Source organism: Physeter macrocephalus, chromosome 16 (assembly GCF_002837175.3).
Source record: "Physeter macrocephalus isolate SW-GA chromosome 16, ASM283717v5, whole genome shotgun sequence".
NCBI lineage: Eukaryota > Metazoa > Chordata > Mammalia > Artiodactyla > Physeteridae > Physeter > Physeter macrocephalus.
In genome coordinates, this window is record NC_041229.1 from 57,020,057 (window position 1) to 57,042,496 (window position 22,440).

General features: G+C 36.9%; 1 protein-coding gene across 1 annotated transcript in view; it reads right to left on the bottom strand.

The window, feature by feature from the left end:
- UVRAG (UV radiation resistance associated) overlaps positions 1–22,440 on the bottom strand; it is a 379,149-nt gene that overhangs the window by 186,568 nt on the left and 170,141 nt on the right. The window contains 1 exon segment of the mRNA XM_055091530.1: positions 2,550–2,655. Within this exon segment, the coding sequence (XP_054947505.1) occupies positions 2,550–2,655 (106 nt within the window).

Below are 22,440 nucleotides of genomic sequence, written 5' to 3' on the forward strand. Positions count from 1 at the left end.
GCCTGTGCTCCGCAACGGGAGAGGCCACAACAGTGAGAGGCCCGCGTACCGCAAAAAAAAAAAAAAAAAAAAAAAAGAATAATTCATCATGAACAAGAGGGGCTTTCCCTAGCAATCCTAAGTTGGATGAACATTCAAAAATCAATCAATGTACTTCACTATCATAATACAAGAGAAAAACATAAAATTATCTCAACAGATACAAGGAAAGGCAATTTGACAAAATCCAAAACATTTAAGCAAAAATTCAAAATGACAACAGCAGAAATTTCCTAAAAAAACATAAGTAAACGTCAAAAAAATTATGTTGGACATTGACGAGAAGATGTCAAAGTTTCGAAAGTCATCTAGTATGAACCCAGTTTCTTCTAAACAGTTAATTACATTTGATCTTAGAAGGTAATCTGATTTCTTTACACATCAAATATGCCTTCTGACTGTATTTATACTTAGACTAAAATTAATTCTTATATATTGAAAATGCTTGGGTTGAAGTATAATGACCTTGGGCCAACTTGGAAAGGGAATGAAGAAAAAAATATAATAGTAAGGGCTTCTAATTTCCTACAGGTAAACCTTACAGTAGATAACAAACAAGTACCTGGTATTACTCTCTGAAAGGAGACAAGGAAACCAAAACTTCTGTCTCTATTTGTCAATGATCATGGGAAAGTTGCTTACTTTCTTTAGGTCTCATTTTCCTGTTCTTTTAAAAAGAGATTACACTAGATTCATCCTTAAATTCATCAAATATTCATTGAGCTCCTACTGTGTGTCAAACACTTTTCTAGACACTGGGAAATACAGCCGTGAGGAAAAAAAAAATAGACAAAAATCCCTCTCCTCACAGAGTTTAGAGGGACAGACAAATAAAATACATATGTGAAGTGTATAGCATGTTAAAGGGTAATAAATACTATGGAGAAAAACAAAACTGGGAAGGGGACAGAAGGTACTGAGGGGAGTGTGGTTTTAAGTGAGGTTATAAGGGAACTAGATTTCTAGGCTCACTTTCAGTTCAAAAATCCAGTGATTTTCTTATATGTTGACTAGGCCGCATAAAAATACACAGTGAACCTCTGAACCTGACCTTTTTAAACTCATACATTCTATCACCTTGCTCTGAGTGTCACCACTTATATTTTAGAAAAATAGGATTAAACATACATTTTTCCATACTGAGACAAAACACATGCTGTCACTTAATGAAATAAGTAATTTCCCAGTCTTGCCTTGAGAGAGGAAAATAAGAAAAAACCTAGCAGTTTCTCCCCAAAGGCTCTAAAAATGTGATATTTTTGTACACTACAGAAAGGATTAAAATTAGCTATTTTTTCTCCTCCTCCAATATATCTGTGGCCTGGAGTTTGGTCCTTTATTGGACCTAAGTTACAAAAGGAGGTGGTTTAACAGCTTCTCCAAAGTGGAAGATTTTCCATAGGTGTGAAAAGTCATATGAATAAAAAGTGTCCCTACCATAGTTATTGCAGCTACCATATTTTGTATGCCTGCTATGTGCCAGGTACAGCACTAGCCATTTTACATATTATACTGAACTATATGACACTGCCATTTATAGGTCAAAGTCAGCAGTTTTATATAGATTAAATACTTTATCAATTGCAATGTTGCTTTCTATAGTTCATCCATTGAATTATTATCTCAGACAAATCTTACAGATCATGGAACTTTTGTTTGGGGACATAAAGACCTTTTGCCAAGTTGGTAGTGCTGTAAACAACAGCTGGAAGATACTGCCTATCTATGGTATCGAGTTTGTACAAACAAATACTTAAAATTTTTCACTTCGGACTTAATTTGAGGATTTGAGTTTTAAGTATCATTATCTATAGCACAAATTTCATCAAAAGCTATCATTAGCACTGTGACTTCATTTTGAGAAAAGTTCCATTTATTAGTTATACCCACTATTCTGCTTAAAAAGACAGAATCTTTGTTCCAAAATTAATGTATTTTTCCCCTCTAGGAAGAGTATAAAGCAACCCCCAAATTATACTAATATCTTAAATCTGTCCATTTGGATTGGAATTTCTATTTCTTTGGAAATACCTCATTAAAAGAATCTTTCCCAAAAGAAAACACTGTCCATAAACTAACCTATTAAATTCAATCCAAATAATTTTAAATTCATCTTTTAAAAGCAGATTAGTATCTACAGTTTATTATTTTTTTTCTTCTGGCAGCTATTTTTCATTCACTATACAGTTCACGTCTAGAGTTCACATTTATAAGATATTAATAAAATAGCTTTTGATTATCTTCTAAGTAATTGTATGTAATCTAAAGTTTCAACTAGCATAAAAAGGCAGGCACTTTGTATGTCACACTACTAGCAGATGGGAAAGTTTATTTATAACATTTAAATGCCAACAGAAGTCTCAGTGAAACATTAAGAGGAAAAAATAAAAAGAAAGAAAAAACTACCTGAAGTCTTTTTGGGGAAAAAAGAGGGAAATAAATACAAGAAGAATACGGTGATCGCATTTAGAAATCAAGGAATTTAAATAGGTTAATATATAAAAACCTACCAGCTCATTGCTTGTAGATGTGAGTCTTAGTTTTTCTTCAATTTCCTTTCCAATTTTCTGAACAGTTACCTGAGTCTGTTTAATTGCACACTGGGCTCTATGAAGCCTAGAAATAAAAGTTGTAGAAAAATTTAAGTGAGTTAAGTATAAACTCAACACAGAGCCACAGGCATAAATGGAACAAAATGAGAACAAAGTTTCCAGGATAAAGAGAATTAATAATGAACTCAACTGATGATTTCACAATTCTCTAGCATATTTACAACAGGGAAATAACAAGAGTCACGATATGTTCTAAAAACACCCTTTCTATACCCATCTGACTGTCTGTGATGTATTGAGACCTAAAATGAAGAACTCACAGGAATCTGAAAGAGACCTTAGAAAATAATCTGATTGAACCCTATCATTTTACAGATAGGAAACTGAGGCCCAGAGAAATTAACTACATTACTGAAGTCACCAAAAAAACCCACTGCTATGAAGGCTATTACTTGTTGGGTATCCATAAAGAAAAAAAAATTAACAATAATTCCAAGTTAAGAAGACTGAATTAAAGCAGCAGCCCCTCTGAAAGAAGGAGCATTGAAAAAATTAACTATTTTTCATTTTTGCTTTAATTATGGGTTTGTGTTTTTCTTTGTCTCTTTGTCTTCAAGTATAGCTTATATATTTTGTATACATGTACATACTAAAAATGGTCAAATTGTCTTTATTCACAGGTAACATGATTTTCATGTAGAAAATCATTAGGAATCCACAAAACTACTAGAACTAATAATGTCACAGGATACAAGTCAAAAAACACTCAGTTATATTTCTATATATGGGTCAATAATTTCACAGTCACAATCCCAATCCCAACAGGCTTTGTTTTTGTGTGTATGTGTGCTTCTTTTTGTAGAAATTAAGAGGCTAATACTATAAATTATATAGAAAAACAAAGAATCTAGAAGAGATAAACCAATCTTAAATCTGCCAGATTTCAAGACTTCCTTTTTTATAAAGCTACGTAATCAAAACAATCTGGTATTGGCATAAGGATCAAAAAACAGATCAATGGAACAGAATAAAGAGTATAGAAACAGACCTACACATATACGGCCAACTGATTTTGGACAAAGGAACCTAGGCAAATTAATGGAAAAAGGAAAGTTTTTTAAACAAATGGTGCTGGAACAGTGGATAAACACAGTTGCTGTGAGGTAGGGAATGAATCTCATTCCCTACCTCACAGCACAAAAAAAATTAATTCAAGGAGATCATAGTAAACATAAAAGCTAGAGTCATAAAATCTGTGGAGGAAAACACAGAAACTCTTGCAACCTTGGAGTAGGCGAAGATTTCTTAGAGAAGACACAAAAAGCACTAACCTTAAAATTAAAAATGGATAAATTAGGCACTGCAGAAATAAAAAATGTCTTTTCATCTAAAGATGTTGTTAAGAAAATATAAAAGCAGTCCATGGACTGGGAGAAAATATTTGTAAAACATTAATTCGACAAAGTATTGTGCCTGGAGTATATAAAGAACTCTTACAAACCAGTAACAAAGAGACAATCCAATTAAAAACGGGCAAAAGAGTGAAACACTTCACAAAAGAAGATATAAGAAAGGTCAATAAGCATAGGAAAAGGTGCTCAAAATCTTAGTCATCATGGTAATGAAAATTAAAATCGTAATGAGATGGCATTTCACACTTGTTAGAATAACTAAAAATGACAACACCTGATGCTAGCAAGGATGTGCAGCAACTGAAACTTGCATGCATCGGTGATAAAAGTATAAAACAGTATCATCACTCTGGAAAACTGTTTCTTGTAAAGTTATACATACATCTAATCTATGACCCAGTATTTCTACTCCTTACCATTTACATTTACTCAAGAAATACAAAAACACGTCCACAAGAAGATATGTATAAGAACGCTCATAGAAAACAATCCAAACGTCCATCAAACAGGAGAATTAATAAGCAAATTGTGGTATACTCATACAGTGAAATTCTACGTGGCAATAAAAAGGAACACAACACTGATATACACAACAATATGAATGAATCTCAAAAAACATTATGCTGAGTGAAAAAAGCCAGGAACGAAAAAGTACATACTATATGATTCCATTTAAACAAAGTTCAAGAACAGGTAAAAGCAATCTATGGTGACAGAAATCAAGAGTGGCTAGCTGTCTGGGTGAGGCAGGACTGACTGGTAGAGAGCAAGGTGAACGAAGGAACTACCTGAGGTGACGGAAATGTTCCATGTCTTGACTGGGGTGAGGAGCACAGGAGGATACACAGAATTTAAACTTGAAATCTAAGTATTTCACGGTATGTATATTTTACTTCCGATTTTTAAAACTGGTCAACTGTCCTAAACTGAAAGTTATCCTACATACGAGGACGTTAATTTTATCAGGGAGTTGATGGCATCAACACCTCTGCCAACATTATTATTATGACACCTTGCACTAAAAATATTCATGACATATTCTGCACTTTCAGAAGTTGCCTGATAGTTACTGAGGATTTCTTAGGTCATCTAAAAAGGAGCAAATCTTATGAGATTACTCGGGAGATCAGTTCTTCTGCAACTTCCTCAGGACTCCAAAGGAATCCAATAGAGGAGATTATCCTCCATCCTATTGCCTCCTGCTCTGAGTGTGAATGCATACACACTCTCTTGATGGCAATACTCGCCTACAAAGGTGACGCTAAAGAAATTTAAAAGCAAGGAGAGACTCTTTGTGATGTGGTCCCCACCTCTTTTCTGATATTCTTACCTTGAACACGCAACTCCAGCAATGCTGAACTACTAACAACTCTCCCCAAACACATCATGCCATTTCTTCCTTCTGTACCTTTGAGTGAGCTGTTCTATCTGCCTACAAGCTTCACGCTCTCTTAACAGAGAGAGTATACTCCCAAACCCACTAACAGGCAGCTCAAGCATACCTTCTTCTTCAAAGGCCTTCCCGACTGTTCCAGACAGGTAGAGGCACTTCTTCCTATGGAGATCCACAGCATCATGTATACAACAACACTAACAAAGATTATAGAACCACATTTTACAGCAACTGCCTATTTCCTTGTCTATTTCTTTACTAGATTTCTGGGAAAAAAGAAAAAAAAAACACTCATTTTTTTTCATTTACATTCCCAGTACTTAGCAGAGAATGTGGCACAAAGGCACTCAAAATATATTGCTGACTGAAGGTCAACTAATGCCTGCATATAAAAGTACAGTCCCAAGATTCTGATTATTTTTACTGATATCAGTGAAAGACTAAAAGACTAACATACTAGTTTTCTATATCTATAACTTCAAAATATATTCAAAACAAAAATCACATAAATTAAAGACCATTCACTCTGGCAAGAAACAAGCAATTTCTACTAAAAATGTTATCAGAATTCTAATTTGATAGGCATTATCAACCCAAAGTAGAAATCAACAAAATAGCCTGTTACTTTAAAAGGAGGGAATATGCTGCCTAAAACTCACTAGAGTACTATGCAAACAACCTTGTCAAATGGTAAAGACTCTAAAAATAAAAATGATTCATGACCATAATTAATGTATGACTTCAACTATTTGGCTCTCACTGCCCCAGACGCTTTCTGATCTTACCTTAGGGGCTTAAAACACACAGACAGAGTCACATTTCCTCCAATCTTCAGTGTTATCCAAATAGACTTTCAGAGCCCCTGCTACATCAAGACAGAGCTAATAACGTCCCCCTTTCAAGCTCAACAAGAGAATAAAAGTTTGAAGTGTTTAGGCTTTTAAACATAACATGGGACATCCTAATTCCCCTGGGGGTGAAGAGGTGAAGGACTGACAAGAAAAGAAACAACTGCCTTACCTCCAAACCAGCTAGCCAGTTTCAGAGGAATGTTTCTTGATTTTGCCAACTATGAAATGGTACTATAAAGAAATATAAATCATCCAGTCATCTGGGTGATTAGTCAATACCAACACTAACACCCTCAAGCTGAAATAAAACTCATCATCACTGCTGTGGGGAGGACAGGGATCAACTAGCTACGTGATAGGTATTCTGGTTATAGCAAATTCATGTATATTATATCAATATGTTTTGAGATAACAGTAAAATTGAAAGTGGGTTAAAAATAATGCTTTGCAGCTAGATATTGCTGTGAATGTAAAGATACATTGAACAAAAAGTATTATGTCAAATGAATATTGAGACCATACCTATCATATATTAACAACAATCTCAGTAAAGGAGAAGTGAAGAAACAATTTTTGCCTACTTAGTATTGATCATATCACATCTGAATTCTGCATTCAGTTTTAAGATGATGAATGACAAATTAGAGCACCTAGAAAGTCAGTGAAGTATAGCTCCCTATGGCTTGCAAGGAGAGATTAAAAGGGAAAAGAATATATAGGAAAAAATAGGATTCTATTGAGAGAAATAGATACCTTATCATTAATGATTTTGTATTCCATATGAAGGAGCTTAGATTTTTATTCTGAAGGTATTAGGAAACCATTAAAAAGTTTTAAGCCAAGAAAGATTTAATGACATTTGCACTTTCTTCCTGTAATTAGGTGACTGGGATACAGAGAAACAAGACTGTAAACACGAAGGCTAGTACTAGGTTATTTTAACAGTCCTAGCAAAAGTTTAGGCATTGTCTTAAATTAAAATAGGAACAGAAAGGATGATGTAGATGTGAAAAGTTAGAAAGGAGATATAAAAAATGATGCCTGAAAATTACCAACATCAAGAACGCAAGAGAAGACATCACCACAGATCTTATGGACATTTAAAGGGAATTAAGGGAAATTATGAACAATATGCCAATAAATTTAACAACTTAGATGAAACAGTTAAGTTGCTTAAAAACCACAAGTTTCCAAACCAAACAAATGAAATAGAAAATCTGAATAGTTGTTATCAGTTAGAGAAGCTAAATTTATAATTAAATACCTTCTCACATAGAAAACTACATTCAGATTGCTTCACTGGTGAAATACTAGTCTTAACAAAAACCTTTCAAAGAAGAAGGAACACTTTTCAATTTGTTTTAAGAGGCCAGAATAACCTTGATACCAAAACATCACAAGAAAAGCAAATTACAGACAATACAAAAATCATTAACAAAATTAGCTAATCAGGGCTTCCCTGGTGGCGCAGTGGTTGCGCGTCCGCCTGCCGATGCAGGGGAACCGGGTTCGCGCCCCGGTCTGGGAGGATCCCACATGCCACGGAGCGGCTGGGCCCGTGAGCCATGGCCGCTGGGCCTGCGCGTCCGGAGCCTGTGCTCCGCAACGGGAGAGGCCACAGCAGTGAGAGGCCCGCGTACCACAAAAAAAAAAAAAAAATTAGCTAATCAAATCTAGCAATATATGAAAAAGATAACACATCTGGATGAAGTGGATTTACCTGAGGAGTACAAGGTTGATTTAACATTTGAAAATCAATTGTGACAGAATGAAAGAGAAAAAACATATCATTATCTCAAAAGATGCCCTAAAAAAGCATTTGATAAAATTCAATACCTGTTAATGATTTGAAACAAAAATCTCTCAACAACCTAAGGAAAAAGGAGAGGTTCCTCAATCTGATAAAGGGTTTATACTAAAAATCTGCAGGTAATACTTAAGATCAGGAATAAGAAAAGATGTCTACTTTCACTACGCTATTCAACACTGTACTCAAGATCCAAGCCATTGTAATAAGGCAATTTCTAAAAGTCATAAATACAGGAAAGGAAGAAGCAAAAATGTCTATTTACAGATGCTATATGATTGTGTACATAGAAAAAAAGTGTTTTAATCTATAATCAAACTAATAATAAACTGAGCAACATTGCAAGATTCCAGGTTAATTCACAAAAATCAATTGGTATTTTTATATAGTATCATCAAATAACTAGATGTGAAAGATGTGAAAGACCTGTACACTGAAAACTAGAAAACACTGCTGAGAGAAATTTAAAAACAACCTAAACAAATGGAGTCATGTACTATTTCATGGATTGGAGGTTAAGAAGTCAAGTCTCTCCCTAAATTTATCTAGAGTCAAGTGATCCCACTCAAAAGCCTAGCAGTGTTTTTTTTTTAATTGACAAGCTGATTTGAAAATTGATATGGAAATATAAAAGTCCTAGAATAGCCAAGAAAATGTTAAAGAACAAAGCTGGAAGGCTTACACTACCAGATTTTATGACTTATCATAAAGCTAGCTTGTAAAGCAGTAGTAGTTGCATAAGGCTAAACAAATAGATTGATGAAACAGAAATCAGGATATAGACATAGACCTATTCAATCAATTTATATTTTGATTAGGGAAAGAAAAGTTTCGTCAACAAACGACACTAAAATAAACTGGATATCAATATGGGAAAAAAATGAACCTTAAACTCTACCTCACATAATACATAAAAATTAATTTGAAATGATCAAAGACTTAAATGTAAAAGCTAAAACTATTAAGCCTCTAAAATAACATGTAGGAAAGTATATTCATGACCCTGGGTTAGGCAAAGATTTCCTAAATAGGACACAAAAAGTACTATCCATAAAATAAAAACCTGATATAGCATACTTTATCAAAATTTAAAACTCTCATCAAAAGACATTATTGAGAAAATGAAAAATCAAGTCAGAGAGTGAGACAAAATATTTATATATACATATAATATATATATTATATATATATAATATATATATCTGACAAAGGACTTGTATTTCTAATGTATACAAAGAATTCCTACAACTTAACAATAAAAACCAAACAACCCAATAAATAAAAAAGGGCAAAATATTTGAACACTTCACAAAAGAAGATATAAGAATGGCCAATAAGCACATAAAATGCTGCTCAATATCATTAGTCATCAAAGAATTAAAAATTAAAATCAAAATGATACACCAGTACAAACCTACTATAATGGCTAGAATTTACAAAATAATACCAAGTGATGTGAAGGAGTAGAGCAACTGGAACTTTCAAACACTGTCGGTGGGATTCTAAAATTGTATAACTACTCTGGAAACTGGTAATTTTTAATAAATTAAATATACACCTATCATATGAGCAGGAAGCTCCACTCTTAGGTATAAGAGAAATGAAAGCATGTGACCTCAAGAGACTTTTTTTTCTTCCAGTTTTATTGAAATATAATTGGCATACTGCACTGTTTGGTGAACATCCATCATCTCATATAGATACAAAATAAAAGAATAAGAAAAAAATTTTTTTCCTTGCGATGAGAACTCTTAGGATTTACTCTCTTAACAACTTCCATATATAATGATACAGCAGTGTTCATTATATTAATCATGTTGTACATCACATCCCTAGTATTTATTTATCTTTCTAACTGAAAGTTTGTACCTTTTGACCACCTTCATCCAAATCCCCCTCCTCCAACCCCTCACAAAAGTCTTTTGGAAAGATATTCTCAGCAACTTTATTTATAACAGTCAAAAAGTGTAAACAACTCCTGGAGATGGTGTGGAGAAAAGGGAACCCTCCTACACTGTTGGTGGGAATGTAAATTGGTGCACCCACTACGGAGAACGGTATGGAGGTTCCTTAAAAAACTAAAAATAGAGTTGCCATATGCTCCACCAATCCCACTCCTGGGCACATACCCAGAGAAAATTCAAATTTGAAAAGATACATGCACCCCAGTATTCTTAGAAGCACTACTTACAATAGCCAAGACATAGAAGCAACCTAGGACAAATGAATGGATTAAGATGTGTTTGGGACTTCCCTGGTGGCACAGTGGTTGAGAATCCGCCTGCCAATGCAGGGGACACGGATTCAATCCCTGGCCTGGGAAGATCCCACATGCCACGGAGCAACTAAGCCTGTACGCCACAACTACTGAGCCTGAGCACTAGGGCCCGTGAGCCACAACTACTGAGCCCACATGCCACAACTACTGAAGCCCACGCGCCTAAAGCCTGGGCTCTGCAACAAGAGAAACCACTGCAGTGAGAAGCCAGCGCACTGCAACGAAGAGTAGCCCCCGCTCACCGCAACTAGAGAAAGCCCATGTGCAGCAACAAAGACCCAATGCAAATCAAAATTAATTAATTAAATTTAATTTAATTAAGAAGATGTGGTACATAAATACAATGGAAAATTTCTCAGCCATAAAAAGGAATGAATAATGCCATGGACCTAGAGATTATCATACTAAGTGAAGTAAATCAGACAGAGAAAGACAAATATCATATGATACCACTTATATGTGGAATCTAAAAAAAAGATACAAATGAACTTATTTACAAAAACAGAAACAGACTTGAAGACATAGAAAACACACTTATGGTTACTAAAGGGGAGGGGATAAATTTGGAATTTGGGATTAACAGATACACACTCTATATACAAAAAAACAAGGACCTACTCTATAGCACAGGGTAAACAACTCAAATGTCCATCAACAAGATAATGCATAAGCAAATTGTGGTATATTCATAGAAAAACCACTCACAGCAATAAAAAGGAACAAACTACTGATATATACTACAATACGGATAAATTTCAAAAGTATGCTGAACAAAAGAGTATACTGTATGGTTCCATTTATAAGATGTTCAAGAACAGGAAAAGCTAATAAATGAGGAGGCAATAAGAAAAGTGTTTAACTTAGCCAGGGGTGGGGACAAGGGTGTAAGAATGACTGGCAAAGGGGTATGAGGGAACTTTCTGGAGAGCGAAAAATATTCTGTATCTTCATGGAATGATGACAATGTGGGTGTGTATATCTGTCAAAACTCATCAGACTATACATTTAAATTCTCTTAATTTTATGTTGTATAAATTGTACTGCAAAAGAAAAAGAAAAAAATGATCACTGGTGTATGGCTTGGGGAACCAGGAAAATGGTGATGTCATTTATTGAAAGGGTGAACAGGGATGAGCAGTTTGAGAAGTTCTGCTTTCAGTCTGAGGCGCCTGTGCAACATCCGAAAGGAGGTGTTGAGTATGGGTTGAATACAAGGATCTGGAGCTTAGGAGACAGATCTTAGCCGGAGATAAAAATATGGCAATCATTAGCACACAGATGGTTATTAATGCTATGAAAGTAATGACATCATTCTGGAAGACTGTGAGAATGAGAGAGAACAGAGCCTAGAACAGAATTCCGAGGAAAATCAATTTTTAACGGATTAGAAATAAAGAAATAAAAGCTGCAAAAAATTCTGACCCAGAATTCCAGAGAAGTAGAAGGACAGCTGGGAGAGTTGGTGTTACAGCAGTCAAAGGAACAGAATGTCTCAAGGAAGTAATAATCACTGTCATAAAATCAAGTAACCTGAGGCCTAGACAGTATCTACAGATTTAGCAACAAGGACTTGACTAAAACTGTTTCAAATCTTTTCACCTCTCTCTATAACTACTGCCACCATCATCTTCTATCTAACCAGTAGCCTCCTAACTCATTTCTAGGCTTCAACTCTTGCTCTTCTCAATTCCAATCTCTACTCAGTACCACAGGTAACCCTGTTCATCATTTGGTCAGTACTAATCGTAGCTTATCTGCCCAGTCTCCAGAATGCCTGCCTTATAGAGCTGTGTCCATAGTCTGATAACACCTACATCACTATGCCTGTTGCAACATGTCAACAATCTTTCTAGACTGGGAAACAGAACATAAAAACTAAAGACTTTGTCCTACCAGCAACATAGTCCAGTACTCCAGGTTTCCCTTCTCACAGGCTAAGAGAGATAGTAAACAAGTTCTCTTTACATTGCAATTACAAAGTCTCTAATACATGTCTGCGATTAAATTCCCTTAGAGACAACTACAGAAATATCACAATCTACAAACTTATAATTTAAAAGACTAGTGTTGTATAATATAGCTAGGCCTAACCACTTTACCTTTCTTCATCTCTGATTGATAGACATGAAATGTTTTACTCTAGGCTCTAAATAATAGTTAGTGTTAATAGCTAGTGTTTGATTATCTATACAATGCCTTTCATTAGGTAATACATCTAAAGGGAGTTAACAGGACTTCCCTGGTGGCGCAGTGGTTAAGAATCCGCCTGCCAATGCAGGGAACTCGGGTTTGAGCCCTGGTCCGGGAAGATCCCACATGCCGTGGAGTAACTAAGCCCGTGTGCCACAACTACTGAGCCTGCACTCTACAGCCCGCAAGCCACAACTACTGAGCCCACGTGCCACAACTACTGAAGCCCGTGCACCTAGAGCCCGTGCTCCGCAACAAGAGAAGCCACCGCAACGAGAAGCCGGTGCACCGCAACGAAGAGTAGCCCTTGCTCACTGCAGCTAGAGAAAATCTGTGCACGGCAACAAAGACCCAACCCAGCCAAAAATGAATAAATAAATAAAATATTAAATTACTTTAAAAAATAAATTAAATAAAGGTAGTTAACATATATGTACTTCTAGTCATGTTTATACATTTAAATTCTCTTAATTTTATGTTGTATAAATTGTACTGCAAAAGAAAAAGAAAAAAATGATCACTGGTGTATGGCTTGGGGAACCAGGAAAATGGTGATGTCATTTATTGAAAGGGTGAACAGGGATGAGCAGTTTGAGAAGTTCTGCTTTCAGTCTGAGGCGCCTGTGCAACATCCGAAAGGAGGTGTTGAGTATGGGTTGAATACAAGGATCTGGAGCTTAGGAGACAGATCTTAGCCGGAGATAAAAATATGGCAATCATTAGCACACAGATGGTTATTAATGCTATGAAAGTAATGACATCATTCTGGAAGACTGTGAGAATGAGAGAGAACAGAGCCTAGAACAGAATTCCGAGGAAAATCAATTTTTAACGGATTAGAAATAAAGAAATAAAAGCTGCAAAAAATTCTGACCCAGAATTCCAGAGAAGTAGAAGGACAGCTGGGAGAGTTGGTGTTACAGCAGTCAAAGGAACAGAATGTCTCAAGGAAGTAATAATCACTGTCATAAAATCAAGTAACCTGAGGCCTAGACAGTATCTACAGATTTAGCAACAAGGACTTGACTAAAACTGTTTCAAATCTTTTCACCTCTCTCTATAACTACTGCCACCATCATCTTCTATCTAACCAGTAGCCTCCTAACTCATTTCTAGGCTTCAACTCTTGCTCTTCTCAATTCCAATCTCTACTCAGTACCACAGGTAACCCTGTTCATCATTTGGTCAGTACTAATCGTAGCTTATCTGCCCAGTCTCCAGAATGCCTGCCTTATAGAGCTGTGTCCATAGTCTGATAACACCTACATCACTATGCCTGTTGCAACATGTCAACAATCTTTCTAGACTGGGAAACAGAACATAAAAACTAAAGACTTTGTCCTACCAGCAACATAGTCCAGTACTCCAGGTTTCCCTTCTCACAGGCTAAGAGAGATAGTAAACAAGTTCTCTTTACATTGCAATTACAAAGTCTCTAATACATGTCTGCGATTAAATTCCCTTAGAGACAACTACAGAAATATCACAATCTACAAACTTATAATTTAAAAGACTAGTGTTGTATAATATAGCTAGGCCTAACCACTTTACCTTTCTTCATCTCTGATTGATAGACATGAAATGTTTTACTCTAGGCTCTAAATAATAGTTAGTGTTAATAGCTAGTGTTTGATTATCTATACAATGCCTTTCATTAGGTAATACATCTAAAGGGAGTTAACAGGACTTCCCTGGTGGCGCAGTGGTTAAGAATCCGCCTGCCAATGCAGGGAACTCGGGTTTGAGCCCTGGTCCGGGAAGATCCCACATGCCGTGGAGTAACTAAGCCCGTGTGCCACAACTACTGAGCCTGCACTCTACAGCCCGCAAGCCACAACTACTGAGCCCACGTGCCACAACTACTGAAGCCCGTGCACCTAGAGCCCGTGCTCCGCAACAAGAGAAGCCACCGCAACGAGAAGCCGGTGCACCGCAACGAAGAGTAGCCCTTGCTCACTGCAGCTAGAGAAAATCTGTGCACGGCAACAAAGACCCAACCCAGCCAAAAATGAATAAATAAATAAAATATTAAATTACTTTAAAAAATAAATTAAATAAAGGTAGTTAACATATATGTACTTCTAGTCATGTTTATAATACCTTCCATCAATGATAAAAGGATTTTTCTGGTGACTGAAAAGGCTATGACCTATAATTTTTTCCACACTAAATACAATTTTCAATATATTTTTTTAGAATTCTAGTCAAATAAATCTAGACACCACAATAGTCATGAATCACCACAGTGCTCCAAACTTCTGACCTAAAGAAACCACAAAATAATACATGAGTATTGTCTTAAGCCACTAAATTTATGGTAATTTATTATCCATCGATAGAAAACTAATACTCTCTTCCAATCCAAATCTTGACTACCTCGCCTTCAAGGCCAGCTCAAATATCATCTCTTCATTATTTCATTTACAGAACACATTATCACATTAGTCAAGATAATATCTGCACTTTATAAATCTTTAGTCTAATCCTTTATCTGATAATAATCAACAGATATTTTAATTTATTCATTCATCCTATCTTCACACTGAGCACTTTCCATGTTGCTAATACTGAGCCTGGTGTTGAGAGAAAAGTCATTGGAGACAGTCTATCTCTCTAGAAACAGACAATTTATTTACATATTCATGCAACAAACACTTAAGTGCCTAAATGTGAGCCGATGCCCTGTGTTAGGTAATGGAAATAAAGAGATCAGAGATCTACATCTTATATTCATAAATGTACAAACATTGTGGAGAAATGGGTGTGAAAAAAATTATAATAGTGTAATACTATGATAGAGGTACATATAGGGTAATAGCTGAGCATAAAGGAGGGACATCTATTTTAGGGGTAGTATCAAGTGGAAGTAAAGTCTTCTAGGAAGAAGTAAAAACTAAGCTGATATTAAAAGTAAGAGTAGAATTAAATAGGTAAAAAAGAAGAAAGATATTTCAGACAAAATGAGAAGCAAATACAAAAACAGAGAAAAAAGATTGCACAACATTTTCAAGAACTGCAAGCTTTTAGCAAGGCTGGAGCACAGGAGCACAAGGCTCCAGCAAGGCTGGAGCATCCTCTCATATGCGAGAGGATGGCAAGAGATGAGGGTATAAAGGTAGACAGAGGTCAGATTATGAAGACTTAGTATATCAGGCTAAGGAGTTTTATTCCCACGGTAATGGGATAAAGTTTAAAGTGGGAGACCTGACCGAATATATGTTTTAAATTTAAGACTATTTGGGCTGCAGTGTGAAAAGACTAGGGTACTTCCCAGTACAAAACGACCCAGAAATTCCTTCTTGGAAGAGGAAGAATTCAAGTAGAAGTCCAGAAATAGATAATATTTGATAAGGCTACCCCTTATCTGAGTTGTGGTCCTCCTCAATAACCCTGGGAGGATGGCTCTATCTAGAGTTCACATCATGCTCTGATCATCTGTTTACTGCCTCTCTCCAGCACTAGATTCCATACTCCTTGAAAACCTAGAGCTATATCTTATTAGTGTTTGTGCTCTTGAGCTTCCCCACAGTTCTGGTACAGACCTTCAGTACACAGCTTCCCTTCCATCCCTCAGGAGTAGGGAGGGGCCTATCTCACCCTTCCTCTTAGACCTTCAAAGCACAGTAGATGATAAACAACAGATGACTATTTTAAGATTTCTTCTGATTCTGTTTTCCTCAGATTCTATGAAATACTTGTTGAATGATAAATTTACTCATGTTTTCTTATAAGTGTATCAAGCATAGAAAAATTCCTGGAAAACTGCCTTGAGAACATTTTTTTAAAGTTTGCAAATCACACTAATATTAGAGTACAAATTTCTGATTGTCGAAATCCCTCTTACAGAGTGATTTTTATAAAGGAACATAGCGATTCAGATGGGTCTGCTGGGAAGATCTATTACTTCTCGAATTCTAGATACTACATGTCCGGCAACAGAGCCTGATTTTTTTCTGAGAGTCACATTCCACTGATTATTAACACTGACTTGGCTACTGACTAAAGGTTCTACGTCTTTTTTTCACTCAGGCTGTGTCCATATGTCAAGCCTTCCTCTTCTTATACAATTGGTTTGGGAACTTAATTTATCCCAGTTAAATTCCAACTTGAAATTAAAGATGGGCTGAATATATATTCTACCTTTCCAGTCCCCAAAGATCATCTTATACACTGATTCTGTTATACAAAGTAATCACCATCTCTAGAAGCTCCACACTATCATTGCATTAGCTTTCTAAGTTTTTAAGCTTTGCATAAGTTTCTATACCTTTGTTCTAATGCTTAGACTGTAATATCGTAAAGGGAAGAACTATGTCTCCCTTGTTTGCCATTATATCCCCACCATATTGCACAGTTTCCAACATGCAGTACTGAATAAACATATGGCGAGTGAATAACTGAATGAATGAACATGTTGAACAAGACTAGATTAAAAAACAGAGCCCTATGCCATGCCATTAGAAATTTCCCTCTAGGTTGGTAAGTTATTAAGCAGTTATAGATCTTCCTATCTTTATACTATCATCTAGCTTATCCTTCTTATCTTGCTCCCCAAGCTTTCAATCATAGCTTGCCAAAGACCTTACTAGAGTTATTATCTGGATCTACAAATCTACTTACGCTTTCAAAATGGACACATCAGTCTGAGATAACTTGTTCTTGGGAAAGCTCATTAAGGGGAAGGGATTTAAGCTTCAATTTGAAGGAAGGGTAGGATTCTGACAACTGTATGCAAGAGAATAGTCATTTAGGGTATTGGGAATAGCTTTTCAAAGTCATTAAGGGAGCAGAGTGCCTTGCATGTTCAAAATAGGAAGTAGGTAGTGTGCTAAAGCAAAGGGCACATGAGAGAATGTCATTGAGTCTGGGAGGGTTGATCAGAGCCAAACTGCTGTGGACTTGGAATGCCTGAGAAATCTTTTGTATCTTCACAGCACCTACAGCAATCTTGGACACATGGGAATCACTTAAATACTTGTTGACGGGTTTACTAAATATGACAGCTTCCCAAAAGACCTGAAGTCTACCCTAAAGCCTGCTTCTACATTCCTCTGTCTAGACCATGCACATAGTTGAGAAGAATACACAGTATCATGGTAATGGCATCAAATAAGACAGAACACTACTGCTACTTATGAAATTGAAGAGACAGCATACTGGTGATGTGAAAGCATGTGATAATGAGTGTGTCAGGTCTAACCAAGATGTGTCCTCAAAAACTAACAAACAGCACTGACGAAGCAAAAGTTATAAAACGATAATCAACTCTTTGAATTTCCAATTTACATTTCAAAAACTCACTTCAGGCAAGAAGAACCACAGCTGGCATAAGAGTAGGCTAAATCATTCCCAGATTTTTTCATAATACCATCCGTGTGCTAAAATGCAAGTTTAATTTAAAATATATTCATTGTACAATAAACATACTTGAGGAAGTACATAAAAAGTACTTCAGAATTAGAAACAAGAAAGAGTACAAACTAGGATATGGACAAGGTTTTAAAACTTAAAAGTAATACTATACATGACTTTATACCAATAAACTAAAAAGAACAGAAAAAGTAAATGATTTTCTAGAAAACTATTAATTACCAAGTTTTCTCAACAATAGATTAAAAACCTGAGTAGATTAATAACCACAAAGAAATCAGAAAGGTAACCAAAGGGTAATACCTTGTGGGGGTAGAGGGACAGCAGGCCCTGATCGTTTTGTAGGTGAGAGCTACCACCTAAATCTAAATTACATAAATTGTCTTAAATCATGAGAAAATATAGAGAGCTTCTCAATTCATTTTAGGCTAGTGTAACCCTTATGAGTTTTGATTTGAACCTGAACAGCACACACAAAAATAAAACTACATGTCTGCCTCACTTATAAAAAACTGCAAAATACAAAATATTAGCAAATCTAAGCCAGTGCTGTATTAATAAATACATCATAAGCAAGTAAAATTTATCGCAGGATTATACAGATGGTTTAACATCATTTAACATCAAGTCTGTGTAATTCACTACATTAATAGAACAAAGGAGAAACACTAAACTTGTTCTTGAGAAAAATCCTTAGTTATACTAGGCATAGAAACTTTCTTGTTTGATAAAAGGAATCTATCAGAAAACTCCAACTTATATCATAATGAATGGTGAAATGTCAGAACATCAAGGATGCCCTCTGTGGCAAACTGAATTTTCCATATATGACCACAATAATATCTCCCATCCTAGATGGTCTTCTGCAGTGTGGACTTAATATTTCCCCACCAAGAGGCAGAATCTATTTCTCTACTCCTTGAATCTAGGCAGGCTCTGTGACTGCTTCAACAAATAGAATATGGCAGGAGTGACCCTGTGCTAGTTTTAGGGACAGCCCTTAACTTCTACTTCCTCTCTCTAAACACTCACTCTGGGGCAAACCAGACTCCACGTAAGAAATCCAACTACCCTGAGAATGCCATATGTGAGGAAGCTGGCCATGTAGAGAAGTATTTGGAGATAGAGATGGCTGGCCAGTCTCCACTGTTGTAGCCATCCCAGCTGAGGCACCAAACATGTCAGTGAAGAAGCATCCATATGTCCAACCCAGTTGAATCTTCAGATGACTCCAGCCACAGCTGCCATCTGATTACAACTACTTGAAAGGCCCCAAGGGAAAACAACCAAGCTAAGCTTAAAGACATCCCACAGAACTGTAAGGATCTGAGGATAATTAATTGTTGTTTTCAACTCTAAGTTTGGGAATGACTCGCTATGTAATATTAGAATACTCACTGTGAAGGACTTAGCCAATATAATAAGGTACATAAAACAAGACAAACACACTTAGAAAATAGGAGACAAAACTGTCACCATTTACAAATGGTATTATTATTTACATAATATACCCTAGAGAGTCTTTAAAAACTATTAGAATAAAAGACTTCAGTAAAGTAACTGGATGCAAAAATCAGCATGCATAATCTAGAATGCCTTTAATTTCAACAGTTTCTCCATTAACCTTGCATGACATACTGAACAGACTAATAATTTCAATTGGTGGAATCATTGTACCAGTGCAGTATAAAATATAATTGCATTACCACAAATGCACTGTTTGGCTTTGCTTTTGGCTCATGCCCATAGACTGTATCTTTAACCCTGGTCAACCAGCTTGTAAATTTGAATGCTTGATCGCAAGAAAGATGTGGCAAGAACAATGTATTTGAAGTAGCATATATTCATTCTGAAAATACTGTTTAAATCTCATCACTCTCAGGCCTCATTAAAAATAATCCACTGCCTTCACACAACCTATCCCACCAAAATAACACTTCTGAGTGTGAATTTCACTGTCCTGCACTCAGTACAATTTCAAGATGCCCCTTCTACTCCAGGAGTTTCTTCCTAGTATATTTACCTCCTCCTCCATCCTTAATGTATGCTCATATACCTCTCTATTGACCCTCAAAACTCTTCTAATCCAAGAGTTTTCTTTATCCTTCCCTGAAGGCTTCAGGAAAATCACATTGGCGTCTCCTTCTCTAAATCTGTTTTAATGCTCACAAAAAAAAAGAATACTAAGTATCTTGTACATTATTTCATTCAGTAAGCATATGTACCATGAAGTTTAGCACTTGCTTTCTTCTCAGATCCTCTCCCTCACTGTGCCTAAACAAAGGATTGCACACTTAGCAAGTATTTAATATATACTTGATGATTTTTAACATATATTTTAAAATTATGATTTGAATAATATTCTTCAACTAATCGGCTTTCATAAGAACAGCATTTAAAAAGAAATTACTAATTTGGTTAAATCCCCGTTTCTAACTGAGGTATAAGTGACAAAACATTACGTTGGTTTCAAGTGTACAGCATAACGATTCCATATTTGCATATGTTGCAAATGATTACCACAATAAGTCCAGTTAACACCACCTATAGTTACAAATTTCTTCTTTTCTCGTGTTGAAAATTTTGAAGATCCACACTCCCCTACCTACTTTCAAATATGCAATACAGTATTATTAACTATAGCCACTGGCTAAATCTTCACAGAAAATGGTGCCATGGAGCCATGAAAAAAAAAGACATGAATTTGTAAAACTTGGAGAGAGATTCTGCCTATTAAGATTTTTTTTGGGTCTTGTCAGACACTCGCAGAAAAGTTCTAACTTCCAGGGAAATTAATAATAAAGATATGGAGAAGCATATAAACAATCTGAACAGAAGGAGTTAGTTTCAACCATGTTCTATGGGTTTATACAGATAACAAAAGCAAAGTTAGAAAGGCATATTTATGAAGTTTACTCCTGAATGTAAATCAGTGAATATGCTTCCCTCACTGCGAAAAACTTCCTACAAAAAATACAGCTGTGCTTAATGTGTTTAATGACAGCTGAAAACATTTTGGCTCAAACTCATTTTGTTAATAGAAGGGTAATAATAAGCAGTTCACACTGACAGACTATCCAGAGATGACCTGATAATTCATTATCAGAGTGTGCATCAGAATTACCCGAGATGCTATTTTTTACAATATGTAATGACTCATTCTTGAAGCCTTTCAATCAGAACCTAGAATTAAAATGGTAATTATCAACATGCAAATATATATAATAAAGTCATAGGATTTTTTAAAAGCACAATTTTTACAAAAATTAATGAATATTGTCTATTTGTGGAACTACAATAGGCAATTTGATAACCTTGGATTTTATAAATATAACAGGTAGTATAGCATAGTGATTAAGTGTGCAGCTGGCAAGTGAGAAAAAAAACAATATATTCTTCAAAGGTTTATTCTGAGAATTAATACTTATAAAGCATCTATGTTTTTATCATTTGAAAAGTACTCAAATATTTATTCCAGCAAGAATGCCACTATGCAAAGCATTTTGGGGAGTTGCCCACAAAACCTGTGGTATAATCTCTGGATATCTTCAATAATGGCAAATCTCTATCTCTGCTGGAAGACTTGATAACTGAGATATCATCAAAATTAATCTGGGAGAGAGCAGGCAAGATGGCGGAAGAGTAAGACGCGGAGATCACCTTCCTCCTCACAGATACATCAGAAATACACCTACACGTGGAACTTCTCCAATAGAACACCCACTGAACGCTGGCAGAAGACCTCAGACCTCACAAAAGGCAAGAAACCCCCCACGTACCTGGGTAGGCAAAAGAAAAAAGAATAAACAGAGACAAAGAATAGGGACGGGACCTGCACCAGTGGGAGGGAGCCGTGAAGGAGGAAAGGTTCCCACACCCTAGAAGCCCCTTCGCGGGCGGAGACTGTGGGTGGCGGAGGGGGAAGCTCCGGAGCCTCGGAGGAGAGCGCAGCAGCGGGGTGCGGAGGGCAAAGCAGAGAGATTCCCGCACAGAGGATCGGTCCCGACCGGCACCCACCAGCCCGAGAGGCTTCTCTGCTCACACGCCGGGGCGGGCGGGGGCTGGGAGCTGAGCCTCGGGCTTCAGTTGGATCCCAGGGAAAGGTCTGGAGTTGGCAGAGTGAAAACAGCCTGAAGGGGCTAGGGCGCCACGGCTAGCCGGGAGGGAGTCCGGTTGAAGTCTGGAGCTGCCGAAGAGGCAAGAGACCTTTTCTTCCCTCTTTGCTTCCTGGTGCACTAGGAAGGGGTTTAAGCGCGCCGCTTAAAGGAGCTCCAGAAACGGGCGCGAGCCGCGGCTGTCGGCGCGGACAGCAGAGACAGGTGTGGGATGCTCGGGTTGCTGCTGCCGCCACCAAGAGACCTGTGTGCGAGCACAGGTCACTCTCCACACCGCCCCTCCCAGGAGCTCGTGCAGCCCGCCACTGCCGGGGCCCCGGGATCCAGGGACAGCTTCCCCAGGAGAACGCGCGGTGCGCCTCGGGCCGGTGCAGCGTCACGCCGGCCCCTGCCGCCGCAGGCTCGCCCCGCATCCGTGCCCCTCCCTCCCCCC